At 47.5% G+C, this 18,347-nt stretch overlaps 1 protein-coding gene across 1 annotated transcript in view; it reads left to right on the forward strand.

Moving 5' to 3' along the window:
• Nucleotides 1-1,233: 1,233 nt before the first annotated feature.
• Xxylt1 (xyloside xylosyltransferase 1) overlaps nucleotides 1,234-18,347 on the forward strand; it is a 160,061-nt gene continuing 142,947 nt past the window's right edge. The window contains exon 1 of the mRNA XM_074073485.1: nucleotides 1,234-1,837. Within this exon, the coding sequence (XP_073929586.1) occupies nucleotides 1,373-1,837 (465 nt within the window). The 5' untranslated portion in view covers nucleotides 1,234-1,372. The remainder of the gene's footprint in view (nucleotides 1,838-18,347) is intronic.

The raw sequence follows: 18,347 nt of genomic DNA on the forward strand, positions 1-18,347 counted from the left end.
AATACAACTCAGATGTTCAGTTACTGATTTTGGAGTCAGTCTTGGCTCACTTACGTTAAATTTGGGCTTTGGAGCAGTAAATCTGGGTTAGAGTTTTGGCATTGCTTACTAACCAACTAGATTTGGGTACTTTTCTGATTTGTAATCTCCTCTATTGTAAATACCTCCTACCTCCTAAGAGTTGTGAGGATTAAATGACTACCGGATTTTGGTAATTCTGTCTTGGGTTCCCAGTCCTCCATGGTGAGTAGCACTGAACTTGTTGCCAGTCCTGTTTCAGAGGTCCAGTGTTTTGTTTTGAGAAGTGTTGCTCCAATTGAAAGGACAAGAGTTGTGGTTCTGGGAAAGATGGCTCCACCTTACTTTGAGAAATAATGGCATGGCCTCATAAGCTGATGAGAGATCCATTTGTGTGTGCACTGGCCTATGTGCTTTCACCTCTGCCTGTTTCAGGCACGCAAAACACTTATACATGTTTACTTCAGAACTCTTGGTATAGCATCAATTCTTAGAAGACTGAAGTTGATGGCTGGCAGTGTCTAAGGTCAAAACTGCCCACAGGCTAGCCGTGTGACCTTGGATAAGTAACCTTATTGTGCTTCAGTTAAAAATTTGCAAAACTTCCTGGGACATACTAGGCTCTTTATTAAGTTTTAAAGTTTCTTTAAAAATGAAAAGCAAATTGATACCACAATCTCCTGTGCTGTTACTACTCGGGCTCTCTGAGTGACCATGATGTTTTGGGCAGCGGGGTCCACCTGCTGGCCACACCCTTAGATTACCTGTGATCTGTCCCAGAGGTGGCAGTTGCGATGGGGAGGCGATTTCTACTTCTAGTGCTATCATTACTTTAGCTTGAGAGGGAAAGGAACTTGCTAGTTTAAATTCCGTAGCCCCACCTCGTCTCTAATAGACGGAGTCGGGGAGAGAACAAAAGAGTCCCCAAAAAGGAGAAAATGTACGGACAAAATTCTCCCTTGCGTCCAGTTTATGTTAACCGAAGGTCATGATTTAGGGCTGCCTCAATTCCTTCAAGGCTATCCTCGGCTGGGCAGGTAGGAGCGCTTGTTCTCTGTGCAGCTGGCATGCCTTCCTCCACCTCAGGCTGCTGAACTGTCAGCCGGCCATCCGGCTTCTAATCCCTCTGAATTTAGGACCCTGCGGCAGCCAGGCACGCGCTGGCCCCGCCTCTCGAGCATCTGTGCCCGTGATTGGCTCTGGGTCGCGCGGTCCCGCCCCCGCCATGGCTGCCGCCTCGTCCCTAAGCTAGGTGGTGGCGGGAGTGCGGATCTCTGCGGGCTTCCGCGGCTGCTGGGCTGCCGGCTCACAGTGCATGAGCCTCCTTTGAGGCGCGCTCCTATGCGCACGGGCCATGGCCCGCCTGGGCACTGTGCGCTCCCACTACTGTGCGCTGCTGCTGGCCGCGGCGCTTGCCGTCTGTGCCTTCTACTACCTGGGCTCGGGCCGGGAGACCTTCTCCAGCGCCACCAAGAGGCTGAAGGAGGCCCGCGCCGGGGTCCCCGCCGCGCCCTCGCCACCTGTCCCTGAGCTGGCGCGGGGCTCCGTGGCGCCGGCCCAGGGCGCCAAGGCCAAGAGCCTGGAGGGCGGCGGGGCCGGACCGGTGGACTACCACCTGCTGATGATGTTCACCAAGGCGGAGCACAATGCCGGGCTGCAGGCCAAGGCCCGCGTCGCGCTGCGCTCGCTCCTGCGCCTCGCCAAGTTCGAGGCTCACGAGGTGCTTAACCTGCACTTCGTGAGCGAGGAAGCCAGCCGCGAGGTGGTCAAGGCCCTGCTGCGGGAGCTCCTGCCGTCCGCCGCCGGCTTTAAGTGCAAGGTGAGCTCCTGGTGGGTGGGCCACGCGCATTCTGGGTGCAGTCAATGCGTGCCCCGGTCAGGGAAAGGGGAGGGACTGCCCTGCGCTGCTTGCATGTAATGCCTGTAGCCTAAGCCCCTCTGCCCTGTACTTGCTACGTTCACTGCTAGCTGGAGGCCTGATCGGGGGGTGTGTCCCGGAGTCAGAGGCGCTCACCTGGTGCCCAGGTGGAGCTGCAGCGCTGACCCCAGGGGAACCCGCACACCTGCACTTTGCAAGCCTTGCAGAGTTCACTTGCAATGCCCTCTGAGACTGCACCTCTTTTTGCGTTCTTAGACTTCTGAGAGTGGAACCAGTCATTTAAAAGGCACCAGTGCCCTTACCGAGCAGTGTCTGCTGGACAGGGTCTTGGTGAATCTTTGGAAGTGTCAAAGTTGCACTAGCATGTCTTAATAATAGCATTTAAGGTTTTTCTGTCATCTCTGGTCAAACCCAGAGTGAACCATCTCATGTCCTGTGTTTCCTTCCCCCTTCCTTCAAGGGTCATGAACTCAGAGAAGTTGTGGGTTCCTCCTAGTGAGGAAGAGAGAGCTTTAAGAGGTACAGATATGATGTGGGGAGAGTCCACCTAGGTGCCTTGTCCCAGGCTGGACTTACCTGCCTCTGTGGCAACTCCTGCCTCTCTTCACTACTTGGTCCTGGTTCTGCTTGTCCAGGATTGGATTGCTGACCTAGTTTGTTTATTGCTTTCATCCTGCCCTGCTTGCTTCCTTTTGACCTAATGGTTGTACAAAGGGGATCTGGAAAAAAAAAAAAGCAGGGGATCTTAAAGGAGGGAGACTGGTTTTGGAAGGGTAGTGTGGCAGGAGCAGTGACTAAGGAGTTAAGAGCCTAGTGACAAGGGGCAGCTGCTGCTAGGATCACGCAGGTTCAGGGGTCTGCAGTGTTCCTTGTTGCCTACAGAGTCAAGTACCAGTTCCTTGGTGGGGCTGTGTTGTCAACCTAGCCCTTCTCTCTGGCTTTGCCTTGCTTCCTTCCTCTATACTCATGTCTTTTTTGTGTGTGTGTTTTGAGACATGGTGTCCAGGTTGGACTTGAATTCTTGGTCCTCCCTCATCATTGTCTTGAGTACTGGGATTACAGGCATATGCAGTTGGCCCCCTTATGTTTGAACTGTATTGAGTGTGCCTTTATACCACCTGTACTCTCAGCCTAGAATGGTCCTTCCTTCCTCTTGGGCCTTCAGACACTCTTTACCCAGCTTTTACTTCTCTTGAGAATGTCCCTACATCTTGGGGACAGTCCATGCCCAACCCTCCATAGCTGTCCATTCATGTCCTCTTCCCTCATTGTCATTCAAGATGTGTCCCCTAGGCAGGACAAGTGTGCCCATCAGGACACTCACCATGGTCAGGGAAGGACATCAGGGCCAGGATTTCAAGCTATAGGAGGCTAAGGGTTCAGGACCTGGAGCTTGTGGCTGCAAGGGCCCTTGGTTCCTATTGCCTGGCCTGGGGTTTTGTTTCGGAGCCCATCTTGCTTCACTTAATTGGTACCTCAGGAGGTAGGGTAACCTGTCCCAGGTGATCTCTAGGAGTTGAACATTTAAGAAACTTTATACTAGTGCAGGGGGCAAGGTCGAAGGCCCTTGGCCATAGGTCCAGTCTGGTCAGATCTGGGATTTGTCCAGGTCTCCACTACCACTCTGAAGAGCAGCAATGCCATTCTACCTGCTGAGCAGCCTTGGGTCTACTCCACACCATTGCCAGATCTTTACCCTCCTCTTGTACCCAGCTGTGACACCACTTGTGTTGCACACGCTCTGCTGGCTAACCTGCATGCCTCTGCTTATGTTGTGCCCACTCTCCAGTACTTTCTCCAATCCAAGTCTTGCCCCTCTGTAGATAGTGCTCGCTCCTTGGAACTATCCAAGGATCCTCAGCTGAAAGGAATGTTATTCTCTTTTTCCTTCTGGTGCCTCCCTAGTGCTGTGTGACTATATCATGTTGTATCTCCCGTCTCTTATGAAGTCCAGTACATAGTCAACACCAGAAATCAGGCCAGCCTCAGGACCAGGCTTCTGTCTTGGAGTATGTGTTTCCTACTCTGAGTCCCTGCCTCGGTGGGGTCTAGTCCTGACCACCATAGCCCTCACCCAAAGCCTGCAGATGGCCTGAAGGAACTGCCATCTCCCCTGAAGAGGCATGAGGGTAAGGTGAGGGGTGGTAAACAGAGGACAGTGGGCAGGCAAGGGTTTGTCAGTCCTGGGATCACATTGCTGCCATTACTTTTGAGTTCACAGAGTGTGACTCTGTCCTCTGTTTGTGATGAAAGGTGCTCTTTTTTTTTCTTTAAATGAGTGGTTCTAAAAGGCTTGCTTCACTTTATTTGAGATTTGATTCTTCCTCCTTACACCACAAACCACTTCACACATTCCTTTCCCTCTGCCTGGAATATCTCCTCCAGCCCGTCCTTAACTCCTGGTGAGCTTTCAGGCTTCAGCTCCTGTTTTCCTTGGTAAACTTGTGCTGAGCTCCCATTACACACACTCCCAGCTCTGAGTACTCTTCTCTCATTACCCTTAAAATAGTGATATTTATATAGTTATTGAATTAATTCTTTCTCTGCCTTGCTAGACAGTAAACTTAAGGACATCGACCATGACCTCTCTTAAGTGCCATGTCCCAGCACTTAACACCATGCCTTACATATGTGGGTGCCGTCCATGTGGACAATTACTTTTTCAGTATTGATTAAGAAGAAAGAAACTAGGAGTTCTCGCTGGGCTGCCTCAGAGGTAGAAGGGGTTCTTCAAAGGCATATAGCACAATGAATGGGGAAACTTGCCAAGGCCACCCGCGAACTTACCCAGTTGGGGCTAAACCAGAATCCAGGCCAATGTTTTTTCCTTTGTGACCACATTTCCCCTTTCCTCTTGTAAGATAAGGTCCAGAAGACAATTTTCTCCCAGGGAGAGTTGAGTCGAAGTGTGTTGGGACACAAATGGGAGGAGGAAGGCAGCTCCTTGGCCACCCTGACATCTGAAGACAGCTTGGAGGCCATTTTCCTAGAGGGGGGGTCTCTGGGACTCCACCATGCGGGCAAAATACAGAGCACAGTTGCAGTAAGCTGGCCTAGGACTTGTGCCCACACACAGAGGTCCCTTTAGGCCTTTTCCAGTGATACAGAAACACCATTTAGCTGAAATGGTCAGAGAACATTACTGATGACTTTAGATTATATTTTGGCAATTAAATATTAGCGGAAAGCATTCACTTAATCAGAAAAATCTTTTTGTCTGTTATTGAAAGTTTCTGGCCTGGAATAGTGGTATGTGCCTCCAGGATTACAATCCAGACTTGGGAGACAGAAGCAGGAGGATAGAGAGTTTGAGATGAGTCTGGGCTACATAGAGAGATTCTGTCTCAAAATAAAAACAAAAGACAAACAAAAAGAATTATGATCCTAGAGCCAGAAAATAAAAATAAATTTTTTTTCTCAAGATCTATTAGTTATCTCCTAGCAGTATGGAAGTATCTGTTAATAAACATCTGAACTTGCTGTATCCAGGCACCAGTATAGGAGCTGTTTGTAGCCTATAGTCTGTTTTCTAACTGCTTGAGAATCACCTGGTAATACTTAAAAATAGTCTTGGGCCTTGGCCCTTCCTTTGGGCCAGAATCTCTTGGGTGGACTCTGAGAACTTGCATTTGGATGGGACAGTGCAAGCAGTTGTAGGAGTGCCTGGTGTTCTCTTGATGACACCAGAGCCAGTTCTGCAACCTGCCTGGGAAGCATGGTGCCTGGTGCACGAGGCATTCCGTACCAGCTGACTGACAGTTCTTTTTCATTCAGTCTTTCCTGGCTCTGCTGGGGAAGGCTAATACTTTCACCTTGCTAAAATACTGCTTTTATCACCTCCTATAGCTCCTGGCTCCCTTTCATCCCAGGTGATCCCAGCATCCTGGATCCCTAGTTGCTGGCCTCAGCTTCCTCATCCAGCCTTTCATCCTGGATCTGTGGTAAAGGCTGGTCCTTCTAGTGGAGCTTTGCACTCTTGCTTCTGAGCTACCAGCTGCCATTCAGTCAGGTAGAATTTCATGCTTATAGAACTTAGCTCAAAGCACAGGCTTTTGCCCAGAATAGGCCTTGCCAAGCTCATGGAGCATGGATGGAAATGCCAGCTTCACCTACTCCCAAGGACATTGCCAGCCCATAGGCCAACTTCTAGATAGCCATAGCACAGGGCTTCCTGACCAGTTTTATCAGAAACAGTCTCCTTCCCTGGGGTACCCCACTTCAGCAGCCCCCAGCAGTCACTCTCAGTTCAGCCTTCAGACAAAGCCTGCTCTGTTCCCTCTATTTAGAGGGTGAAGGGCAAACAGGCCAAAGACCATTGTACCTTTTCTCTCTTCAAGACAGTCTGTGAGGATGTGAAAATGACTTCATCCTGAAAGTTTCTACCTCCGCTCATAATTTGGAACATTTACTTTAAATGAACCAAACACACAGAAACCCAATGTCTGTGCTATCTCGGGACAGTTAACCACAGAACTAGCAGCTAGGAACAGCTCACAGAGCACTGAACCCCAAACCCAAGTGTGCCTGAGGAGATTGCCAAGTGTACACTTACTCAGATGCTCGGATCCCCCTGACTGAGGCACTGCACTCTCCAGGTCCTTGTAAAGGCCAATGAGTTTTTTCTTTTTCTTTCTTTCTTTTTTTTTTTTTTTTTTTTTTGTGTGTGTGGTAATACTAGGTTTGAACTCAAGGGCTTCACACTTGCTAGGCAGGCACTCTACCACTTGAATCACTTCGCTAGCCTTTTTTTTTTTTTGTGTGTTGGACATTTTTGAGAAAGGGACTCATGAACTATTTGCCTGGGTTGGTTTCGAACTGTGATCCTCCTGATCTGTGCCTCCTGAGTAGCTAGGATTACAGGTGTGAGCTGCCGGTGCTTAGCCCCAACTGAGATGTTTAGTGAAATCTCCCATAAACTAGATCCAGGAAAAAGCTGTGTTTTATTTCAGCCATTAAGTATTAGTCATGGTGACCTCATTTTACAATGAGGGTAGGCTGGTATTTCTAATGATGACAAAAGCAATAAATTCTTAAATTCTCAAAAAAAGACATTTCTTACATGAGCCTTTCTTCATGTACCATGTTTGACAGACTATACCATGAAAGCCTCACTTAGAGCTGGTTTAAACAAGCTTATTTCTCACCTGAGTAATTTAGAGGGAGACATTCCTGGCTGGTGTAGGGACCTCGTGAAGTCACTAGGGCCCTAGGTTTTTCTAGCTCGCTGTCTTACCGTCCCTAGGGAAGGGCCCTTGTCTTTGTGCTCCAGGATGACTGCTAGAGCGTGAGCCACCACACCTGTGTTTGGCCTGCTAAGAATTTGGTTTTGGGTTCAAAATATAAGCACCAGTGAGCAGGCCTCAAAGGATCTCCCACATGGAGGCACCAACAGGACCCTGTGGTCATCTCATCTCTCTTCCCCAAGACAACCAGCCCCTGGCCATCTCTGGAAGGGTGTGGCAGTACTGTGCTCCATGGTAATTCTCCTGCACTGTCACTGAGTTATCAGCTCTTGTTATGTTAACTGGTCATTTTCTGAACCCCCTTCTAAAGCAACCCTGGCCCCTTCTAAAGCCCCATCTTTCCCATCACTTTGCACATGTCTTTTGCAGCATTTACGCATTTGTTCATTCATTCATTCAGCAGGTGTTGAGGGTGTACACTGTTGTAAGTACTGTCAACAGCAGGCGCAGAGCAGTCCTGCTCACGTAGGGCTTACACTTTAGAACTTTAAACAAATGAGTAGACAAGAGAGCAAGTCAGATTGGGATGCGGTCCCTGGGGAAAGTAAAGCAGGTTAAGGAGATAGGAAGTGTGGGTGTCATGGGGTGTTGTTGGCTGTTTTGTGTAGATGGCTGGGGAAAGGCCCACTGATATGGTGACAATGGATGGAACACTGAAGGAAAGAAGGGAGGGAACCACCAAGGGGAGGAACTTCTTCAGAGAGAACTGTGAGGTGGAGGCCTTAGATGGGGGTGTGCTCTGCAATGTGAGAAAGTACTCGTCCTGTGGACTTGTCTGTGGCCTCTCCTTAGTGGAATATGAATTCCAGAGGGCAAAGGCCTTATCTACCAGGTTTTAGGAATTCCAGAACTGCACCTTTCTGAATTGGAAATGATAGACTAAGTGGGCAAGTGGCTCCCTGATGTGCAATCTGAGAATGAGACAGACTGTGAAGAGACAGGTAGCTCTGGATACCCACTGGCCTCCCTGCAGGGATGGGCAGAAGAGGAGAGGCAGGGGTGGGGTGGGCATGCCTCCTAAACTTACCTACCAGATAAGTTTCCCCTCTTGCCTTAAGGAGTTGGTGGGCATGGTGGGGTAGGGAGTATAGCACGGGGAGCAAGAGGCCAGGAGTGGTGGTGTAGTGGAGCGTCCTCTTTGTGGAAGCACAGTGGAGGTGGAGGTGCCCTCTCTCACCCATCAGCCCAGTTCCTGGCACATTCGAGGCTGTCTATAAGTATTGATGGTGAACCACCTGGTAAGCTAAGTGGACTAAACCAGGAGTCTTGGAAGAGGCCACAGTGAGCCACTTTTCTGTCACAGCTCAGCCTGTTGCTGGAGGCTGCACAGACTCGAGGACAAGTTAGAAGGGGTGGTGTGTGTCCCCACTTACAAGTGGTTGCTGGATTCCAGGGACAGCAGAGCCAGAGAGTCACTAGGAGTGACTAGGCAGACGTTAGAGCTCTTCAGGGGCAGTGGGGGATCCCAGAGTTCCTTTTATCACAAGAGCTTGGCTGGGGGGTGTGGCACAGAGGTAGAGCCCTTGCCTAGCATGGCAAGGCCCCAGGTTTGATTCCCCACCGCCCGCTTCCCCCTCGAATCTGTGAGTGGCTTGGAAAAGCTCCTACTTGGGGCTTGAGAGAAGCCTCAGTGTGATGACCCTGTTTCATTGGTGAAGAAACGACAGACAGGTGACACTGGAACTATAAGTCAATGCTCTGGTTCATCACAGTAGCAGACAGCTTGCACGTGAATGAAACCTTTGACTGTATGCCATGATAGCCTGGGAAACAGGTGGTCAGAGAAAAGTGTCCTGAAGTGAGAGGCTCTTTGAGATGAGGCTTGCATTATATGCCATCCGAGAACAATGTGCATTTCACCAAGTGGACAGGGACACTCTTAAATTTTAAAATACTCCTGAGAGTAATTGGACTAGTTAGTGTGCCAAGGTGTGTTTCTCATAGAAGACTGTAATGGTGGATCTGTAGGAAATAACTCTGTGTACTTTTGTATCAGTAAATGCAATAAATAAGTGTGTTGAAATTATAATGCAAAGGTCATAAGTAAGCCAGCAATATCATATAGATCAAATGATATACATGTGATTTATAAATTCTGTGCAGTCCTTAAAATGCACAGATGAAAATGTTTCAGCTTTGGGCATCAGTAATTTTATACAACTTCCTGATTGTTCTCTGTTCCTACAGGCCATTTTTTAAAAAGATATTTGCTTCTTTGTTTTTACAATTAAAGAATGAGATATAAGTCACATACCATAAAATTTACCCCTTTAAAGTACACATTTCAGTGATGTTTTTAGTATGTTCACAAGGTTAAACAACCATGACCACTAGTTCCAGAACATTTTCATCTCAATAGAAATCTTTGTGCTCATTAGCAATTACTCCCCATCTTTCTGTCCCCAGTCCCCCAGAAGATGTTGCTTGGTTTTGTTTTTATAAATTTGTCTAATTTGATTATTTATTAGAAATGTGTAAGTTTTTGTGTGGACATGTTTTCAGTCCTCCAGTAACCAAGGAGTTGTATGGCTGGGTCATACATTAACTGTTCAACTGTTTTCTAAAGTAGCCATGCCACTTTCCACTGCTGCCAGCAATGTGCGCGTGCTCCAGTTCCTCCACACCCTCACCGGTACTTTTATTGTCTGCCTTAGACATTAGAGCCATTCTAGTGGATGTGAAGTATGGATGTTATTTTGGTTTTGATTGATACTGAGATGATTACATGCTGATAAGGACAATTGAATGAATGTATTTGCTATTTTTTAAATCCACTTGCGGTGACAAAACACCTGAGAAAAACAAAAGAGGTTTCAGTCCATGGTTACTCGACCCCATTGCTGTGGGTTTGCCCCATTGCTGAGGCAGAACATCATGGCATGGAGGGGTGGCAGAGTGAAGCTGCTCACCTCATAGCAGGTAGGAAGCAGAGGGAAGAGAGAGGAAGGGACAGTTGAAGGTATACCCTTTTTAGGGTACACCCCTAGTGACCTGCTCGTTCTAACTAGACCCTACTACATAGTTTCTACCAGCTCTTAATAATGCCATCATAATATGAATCCATTCATTAGGTCAGAACCCCCATGATCAAACTGCTTCTGTCCTCAAAGCCCCACTCAACATTGCACTGGGGACCAAGCGCTCAACAAATGAGTTTTTTGGGGGACATTTGATATGCAAACCATAACACTTACAAAAATGTGTTTTACAAGAAAACCCTACTCCTTTCACTCTCCTCTCCTCATCCAGAAAGATAACATCTTTGGAAACGTGCATGTTCTGAAGAGTGTTGTTGGGAAATTTCTGATGCAGACAGAAATGCTATGCCTAAAGTCAGTGGCTTTATGTGCATGCTCTGTGCTCACAGGTGTGGGAGCAGGAGGGCATCTCTGAAGTCTGGTGAAGCTCTGGGCACAGTGGCGTATGTGTCACCCCCCACCCCTCAGCTGAGACCCTGAGCTAGAGTGGGGCAGTGATGCAGTGACTCACAGAGCTGCGTCCTTCAGTCCTCTGAGGGACCTTTTGCAAGGGTAGATCCAGAGCCAGCAACACCCATCTGCAGCATAGTAGCAGGGCTGGTCCTCTATGCATGCAGGCCAGGTCTGCCTTCGCGGCTCCCCAGCATCTTACTCGGTGGGGCTGGGGGTTGAGGAGGTACTGCCTGACCTCCCGGAGGCAAAATCCGCCTCGGGGCTAGCTTTCCAAACGCCCAGTACCTGAGAATCAGTACTGTGGGAGCTGTGTGCCACAGGGGAAACCCCACTTGTTTGTCCTCTGCTTTGGGGTGTGCGCTGGAGGACCTCGGTGGCTATTATCCGCGTGGGAACCGCCAGGCCTGGAGGAGGAGGAGGAGGTCGGGCAAGTCACGCTGCTCTGCCTGACCTCCTGAGACCCAAAGCAGCGAAGGGCCATTGCCCGGCGGTGGCCGCTGGAGGGCGCCAAAGCACCGCGTCGTGTGTCTCCTCTGCGGCCCCCACCCGGCCGGGCCCCTGGTCAGCGCGTTTCCTCCTGGATCTCGCGCCCTGGGCTTTAGAAAGGGGGATTGATGCGAGGGAGCCAGCGCAGCGACGGTGGGCGGTTACTTCCTTCCTGAGGCCCTTTGAAGAAGGCTCCTTTGGCCGCGGGGTGCAGAGGGCGGTGTGGAAGGGGAGGCCCCTTCGCCCTCCTTGGTCCCCGCCCTGTCCCCTGGTGCAGCTCCCCCTCCAGCGCCACCTGCGGCCCAGCACGCAGGGATGGGGGGGCTCGGCTGCGGATGTGGGCACTGTGCATTAGTACTTCTGGAAGGTGGAGTGGCCTGGGTACCCTGGCACGTGGCGGGAGTTGGGCTACTGGCAGGTGGAGGCTTAATTGCGGGAGCTTCCGGTCCTCAGCTGCCAGTGGGCTTGGATTCCCATCTCACAGGCCCATCCTGTTTTAGGCGGAGGGAGGCCCCTCCCTGGGAGGGGGAGTCCTGCCACCAGCTGAAGGGGTCTGATCTAAGGTCCCTCTGCTGCCTTTCCTCATACCCTTCCCGTCTAGGCTCTTGGGTCACTTACACTGTCCTGTAGATTGTAGAGAACCTGTCAAGATGACCAGGGCAACAACATCACTTCCTACCCATGACCTGCAGGCTATAGGGGACTTGGCCTAGAGGCCCCGACCCGGAGAAGCTCTGTACCTGTTCCAGGCAGCTGAGCCAGGCCATGTCAACTGGCAGGATGCCTACTGTTAGCTTAATGTGTTCTAAATTAAAGCCATTTGTTGTATTTATTGGGGTGATTACCGTTAAGCAGCCCCAATTAAGCAATCCTCTGCTGGTAGGATGAAGTGTCCCAGAGTCTGACCTCTGTTGCCTTGCTCATGTCAGGTCCCAGATGCATGTCAAAGCGCCTGGAAGAGCGGGTGCACTCCTCCCTCCCGTCCCAGCCCTACACTTCAGGGAGCACTCTGCTACCCACATTTGCGCAGTGCTCATCTTGCCTGCCTGGGTCTCCCCAGGGCAGAGGTGTGTGTCTTGGAGTCTGAGACCTGGGTTCAAATCTAACCTGTGACATTTGGGTGGTCCTGGGGCCTGTGTGTAACACTTCTGAACCTCCACTCATGACTCCTCACTCATGACCTTACAAGGTAGCTGTGAGATGAAGCTGAGGCAGCACAGGGCCTGGCATGTGGCAGGTGACTAGTAAATGATAGCTGCCACTAATGGTACAGGAGTGGGGAGGTGTGCAGGGAACAGGGACCCTTAGCATTCTAGAAGGTAGGAACTTGTTGATCCAGTTGGAGGGCAGCTTCTTGAACTACAGAGTTCTCCCCTACTCCACTCTTCCCTCCCTTGACAGTACATTATTTCCTCCCCAGGAGCATGAACACGGTGCCTTGCCTGATGTTATGTTGCATCCATGCTTTCTCCTCCTGCTGGAGGGTTCCAGTCTTCATGTCTTAGGTTCCCTCAGAGCCTAATACACATGCCTGGCTCAGGGCACAGGCTCTGAATGCTTGGTACCTAGTATTTTGACTGGTGCTCTTTCTTGTCAAGGTGGGAGAGCTGAGTCTGTGTGCTTGGTAGTCTTTTGTAGACAGCATGTCTACATCCTGCTGCATCTTCTACAGATGAAATCTTCTGTGTGAATGCTCCTTAGTTTCTAGGAAGTTCCAATTCAAGCTTGTTCATAGTAAACTGTATGTTTGATGCTTTCTTAATGGTTTTTTATTTGTTTTCTTGATCTGATTGCTTGTTCATACCCTTTTCTAGTAAGTGATTTAAAAGGCCAGGCTGCACTCCCCCACATGGACCCATGTACTTCCAGAGCTTGTTCACATCACTGGCTTCTGCCCAACCCCTAAGTGGTCTTGAGCCTTACCCTTTGTGGCTCTTACCCCACGGGATGTGTGCGGCCAGATGGCCCTTCTCTTGCCAGATCATCATGGCAGTCTGCGCTGTGGGCTGTGTGAGACTTGTCCAAAGGGTCAGGCTTGTCAAGTCCTGACACGGGCGGGACTCTGGAGGGGTTTCATTGACCCTGGTAGGTGCACAGGTGGGTTAGCCAGTGTTTAAAAACCTGGACAGGATCAGGCTTAGTGCTAGCTTGGTTTAGGATTCCCGAAGCCATCTGTCCTGTGAGAGGCAGGAAGACAGGGCAGGGGATTCCTAGGGTGGCCAGGGCCTGCTTGTGAGAATAGAGAGGTTGTTTGTGGAAGTGGGGGAGCTTTGAGTATGCACATCCATGGTGAATTGGTGGAAAGTACCCTGCCTCTCTTATATATGAGGGAATCAAGGCAGCTGGGGTGACAGGACAGACTAGCCCTGTCCCCTGTACCTGGCAGAAAGGTCATGACCAGAAGATGAGGCAGAGGGGAGCAGGTGGGGGAGGGGCAGCCTGGCTGGGGAGTGCATGGCTCTTTGGGTTGTAAGAATCATGCTTCAGGAGGACTCCAGAACAGGAAGAGAGAGCTGCAGAGCCTGCCCATACATCTCAGTATGCCTGACTCTCATGCAGTTCTGCCCCTGAACTGTCTGGAATTGCCCTGTGCCTATGCCACTTCATATCCCTGGGACTTTGCTTAGCTGCTTCCTGTCCTAGGACACCCACCCCTCCCTTCTTTCTTTGTTTAGCTCTCTCATTCCTCAAGATGTAACTCTGGTGCCAGTACATAGGGCTCCACCTCTGACCACCCCACCCTGGCTAGCCCTTGTCCTCTGGCTCCCGCTGTGCTGAGTCAGGTCCCTTTGCACATTGCTGCAGGGCAAGGCCATGACTTATTTCATCCTGTCTCTGGGGGATGGTGTAGGACAGAGCCTGGCAACAGGAGACACAGCATAGGCTTGTTGGATTGGAGGAAGTAGGTGCCGCTACAGGTGGGCAGTGAGGTGTGATTGCAAGTGTGAGCTGTGTCCCTGAGTCCTGGGGGAATGGGGCTGCTGGACACCCATGCTACTCAGACATTCTGTGAACAAGATTCTTGAATGGGTGGGATTTGGAGCCTGGGCCACCCAGAGGAGCCTTGTGATTGTAAAGACAGCCTCCTAGACCTCATGATTTGGAGACTTCTTTCTGTGTTCGAGAACCACCTGCCTTGCATTACCCTGAAGAAATACTGATGCTGGCCTGTTTGTGTCTCATCTTACACAGCTTAGGGAGGTTACCTGTTCTGTCCAGAGCCCCCTGCTGGGAAGCGGTGCCCTGGCTGACTCTTCAGCCCCTGCCTGGGCCCTACTAGGCATTTGCTTTTATTTATTTATTTTTGTTGTTGTTGTTTTTTTTTTTTTTTCATTTTTCTTTTATTATTCATATGTGCATACAAGGCTTGGTTCATTTCTCCCCCCTGCCCCCACCCCCTCCCTTACCACCCACTCCGCCCCCTCCCTCTCCACCCCTCAATACCCAGCAGAAACTATTTTGCCCTTATCTCTAATTTTGTTGTAGAGAGAGTATAAGCAATAATAGGAAGGAACAAGGGTTTTTGCTGGTTGAGATAAGGATAGCTATACAGGGCATTGACTCACATTGATTTCCTGTGCGTGGGTGTTACCTTCTAGGTTAATTCTTTTTGATCTCACCTTTTCTCTAGTTCCTGGTCCCCTTTTCCTATTGGCCTCAGTTGCTTTAAGGTATCTGCTTTAGTTTCTCTGCATTAAGGGCAACAAATGCTAGCTAGTTTTTTAGGTGTCTTACCTATCCTCACCCCTCCCTTGTGTGCTCTCGCTTTTATCATGTGCTCATAGTCCAATCCCCTTGTTGTGTTTGCCCTTAATCTAATGTCCACATATGAGGGAGAACATACAATTTTTGGTCTTTTGAGCCAGGCTAACCTCACTCAGAATGATGTTCTCCAATTCCATCCATTTACCAGCGAATGATAACATTTCGTTCTTTTTCATGGCTGCATAAAATTCCATTGTGTATAGATACCACATTTTCTTTTTTTTTTTATTTATTTTATTTTATTATTATTTTTTTTTATTTTTTATTTTTTTCTTTTATTATTAATATGTGCATACAAGGCTTGGTTCATTTCTCCCCCCTGCCCCCACCCCCTCCCTTACCACCCACTCCACTCCCTCCCGCTCCCCCCCCTCAATACCCAGCAGAAACTATTTTGCCCTTATTTCTAATTTTGTTGTAGAGAGAGTATAAGCAATAATAGGAAGGAACAAGGGGTTTTGCTGATTGAGATAAGGATAGCTATACAGGGCATTGACTCACATTGATTTCCTGTGCATGGGTGTTACCTTCTAGGTTAATTCTTTTTGATCTAACCTTTTCTCTAGTTCCTGGTCCCCTTTTCCTATTGGCCTCTGTTGCTTTAAGGTATCTGCTTTAGTTTCTCTGCATTAAGGGCAACAAATGCTAGCTAGTTTTTTAGGTGTCTTACCTATCCTCACCCCTCCCTTGTGTGCTCTCGCTTTTATCATGTGCTCATAGTCCATTCCCCTTGTTGTGTTTGCCCTTGATCTAATGTCCACATATGAGGGAGAACATACGATTTTTGGTCTTTTGGGCCAGGCTAACCTCACTCAGAATGATGTTCTCCAGTTCCATCCATTTACCAGCGAATGATAACATTTCGTTCTTCTTCATGGCTGCATAGAATTCCATTGTGTATAGATACCACATTTTCTTAATCCATTCGTCTGTGCTGGGGCATCTTGGCTGTTTCCATAACTTGGCTATTGTGAATAGTGCCGCAATAAACATGGGTGTGCAGGTGCCTCTGGAGTAACAGTGTTTTGGGTATATCCCCAAGAGTGGTATTGCTGGATCAAATGGTAGATCGATGTCCAGCTTTTTAAGTAGCCTCCAAAGTTTTTTCCAGAGTGGTTGTACTAGTCTACATTCCCACCAACAGTGTAAGAGGGTTCCTTTTTCCCCCGCATCCTCGCCAACACCTGTTGTTGGTGGTGTTGCTGATGATGGCTATTCTAACAGGGGTGAGGTGGAATCTTAGTGTGGTTTTAATTTGCATTTCCTTTATTACTAGAGATGGTGAGCATTTTTTCATGTGTTTTCTGGCCATTTGAATTTCTTCTTTTGAGAAAGTTCTGTTTAGTTCATGTGCCCATTTCTTTATTGGTTCATTAGTTTTGGGAGAATTTAGTTTTTTAAGTTCCCTGTATATTCTGGTTATCAGTCCTTTGTCTGATGTATAGTTGGCAAATATTTTCTCCCACTCTGTGGGTGTTCTCTTCAGTTTAGAGACCATTTCTTTTGATGAACAGAAGCTTTTTAGTTTTATGAGGTCCCATTTATCTATGCTATCTCTTAGTTGCTGTGCTGCTGGGGTTTCATTGAGAAAGTTCTTACCTATACCTACTAACTCCAGAGTATTTCCTACTCTTTCTTGTATCAACTTAAGAGTTTGTGGTCTGATATTAAGATCCTTGATCCATTTTGAGTTAATCTTGGTATAGGGTGATATACATGGATCTAGTTTCAGTTTTTTGCAGACTGCTAACCAGTTTTCCCAGCAGTTTTTGTTGAAGAGGCTGCTATTTCTCCATGGTATATTTTTAGCTCCTTTGTCAAAGATAAGTTGCTTATAGTTGTGTGGCTTCATATCTGGATCCTCTATTCTGTTCCACTGGTCTTCATGTCTGTTTTTGTGCCAGTACCATGCTGTTTTTATTGTTATTGCTTTGTAATATAGTTTGAAGTCAGGTATTGTGATACCTCCTGCATTGTTCTTTTGACTGAGTATTGCCTTGGCTATTCGTGGCCTCTTGTGTTTCCATATAAATTTAACAGTAGATTTTTCAATCTCTTTAATGAATGTCATTGGAATTTTGATGGGAATTGCATTAAACATGTAGATTACTTTGGGGAGTATCGACATTTTTACTATGTTGATTCTACCAATCCATGAGCATGGGAGATCTCTCCACTTTCTATAGTCTTCCTCAATCTCTTTCTTCAGAAGTGTATAGTTTTCCTTGTAGTGGTCTTTCACATCTTTTGTTAGGTTTACACCTAGGTATTTGATTTTGTTTGAGGCTATTGTAAATGGAATTGTTTTCATACATTCTTTTTCAGTTTGCTCATTGTTAGTGTATAGAAATGCTAATGATTTTTCTATGTTGATTTTATATCCTGCTACCTTGCTATAGCTATTGATGATGTCTAGAAGCTTCTGAGTAGAGTTTTTTGGGTCTTTAAGGTATAGGATCATGTCGTCTGCAAATAGGGATATTTTGACAGTTTCTTTACCTATTTGTATTCCTTTTATTCCTTCTTCTTGCCTAATTGCTCTGGCTAGGAATTCCAGTACTATGTTGAATAGGAGTGGAGATAGTGGGCATCCTTGTCTGGTTCCTGATTTTAGAGGGAATGGTTTTAATTTTTCTCCGTTAAGTATAATGCTGGCTGTAGGTTTGTCATATATAGCTTTTATAATGTTGAGGAACTTTCCTTCTATTCCTAGTTTTCTTAGAGCTTTTATCATGAAATGATGTTGGATCTTATCAAAGGCTTTTTCTGCATCTATTGAGATGATCAAGTGGTTTTTGTCTTTGCTTCTGTTAATGTGGTTTATTACGTTTATTGATTTTCGTATGTTGAACCACCCCTGCATCCCTGGGATGAAGCCTACTTGGTCGTGGTGAATAATCGTTTTGATGTGTTGCTGAATTCGGTTTGCCATTATTTTGTTGAGGATTTTTGCATCAATGTTCATTAAGGAGATTGGCCTATAGTTCTCCTTTTTGGAGGTGTCTTTGCCTGGTTTTGGGATAAGTGTAATACTGGCTTCATAAAATGTGTTTGGCAGTTTTCCTTCCCTTTCTATTTCGTGGAACAGTTTAAGGAGGGTCGGTATCAGTTCTTCTTTAAAGGTTTGATAGAATTCAGCAGAGAATCCATCAGGTCCTGGACTTTTCTTTGGGGAGACTCTTGATTGCTGCTTCAATTTCATTTTGTGTTATAGGTCTATTCAGGTGATTAATTTCCTCTTGGTTCAGTTTTGGATGATCATATGTATCTAGAAATCTGTCCATTTCTTTTAGATTTTCAAATTTATTTGAATATAGGTTCTCAAAGTAGTCTCTGATGATTTCCTGGACTTCCATGGTATTTGTTGTTATCTCCCCTTTTGCATTCCTAATTCTACTAATTTGGGTTTTTTCTCTCCTCATTTTAGTCAGGTTTGCCAGGGGTCTATCGATCTTGTTTATTTTTTCAAAGAACCAACTTTTTGTTTCATTAATTCTTTGTATGTTTTTTTTGGTTTCTATTTCG

Source organism: Castor canadensis, chromosome 5, assembly GCF_047511655.1.
Source record: "Castor canadensis chromosome 5, mCasCan1.hap1v2, whole genome shotgun sequence".
Taxonomy (NCBI): Eukaryota; Metazoa; Chordata; class Mammalia; order Rodentia; family Castoridae; genus Castor; species Castor canadensis.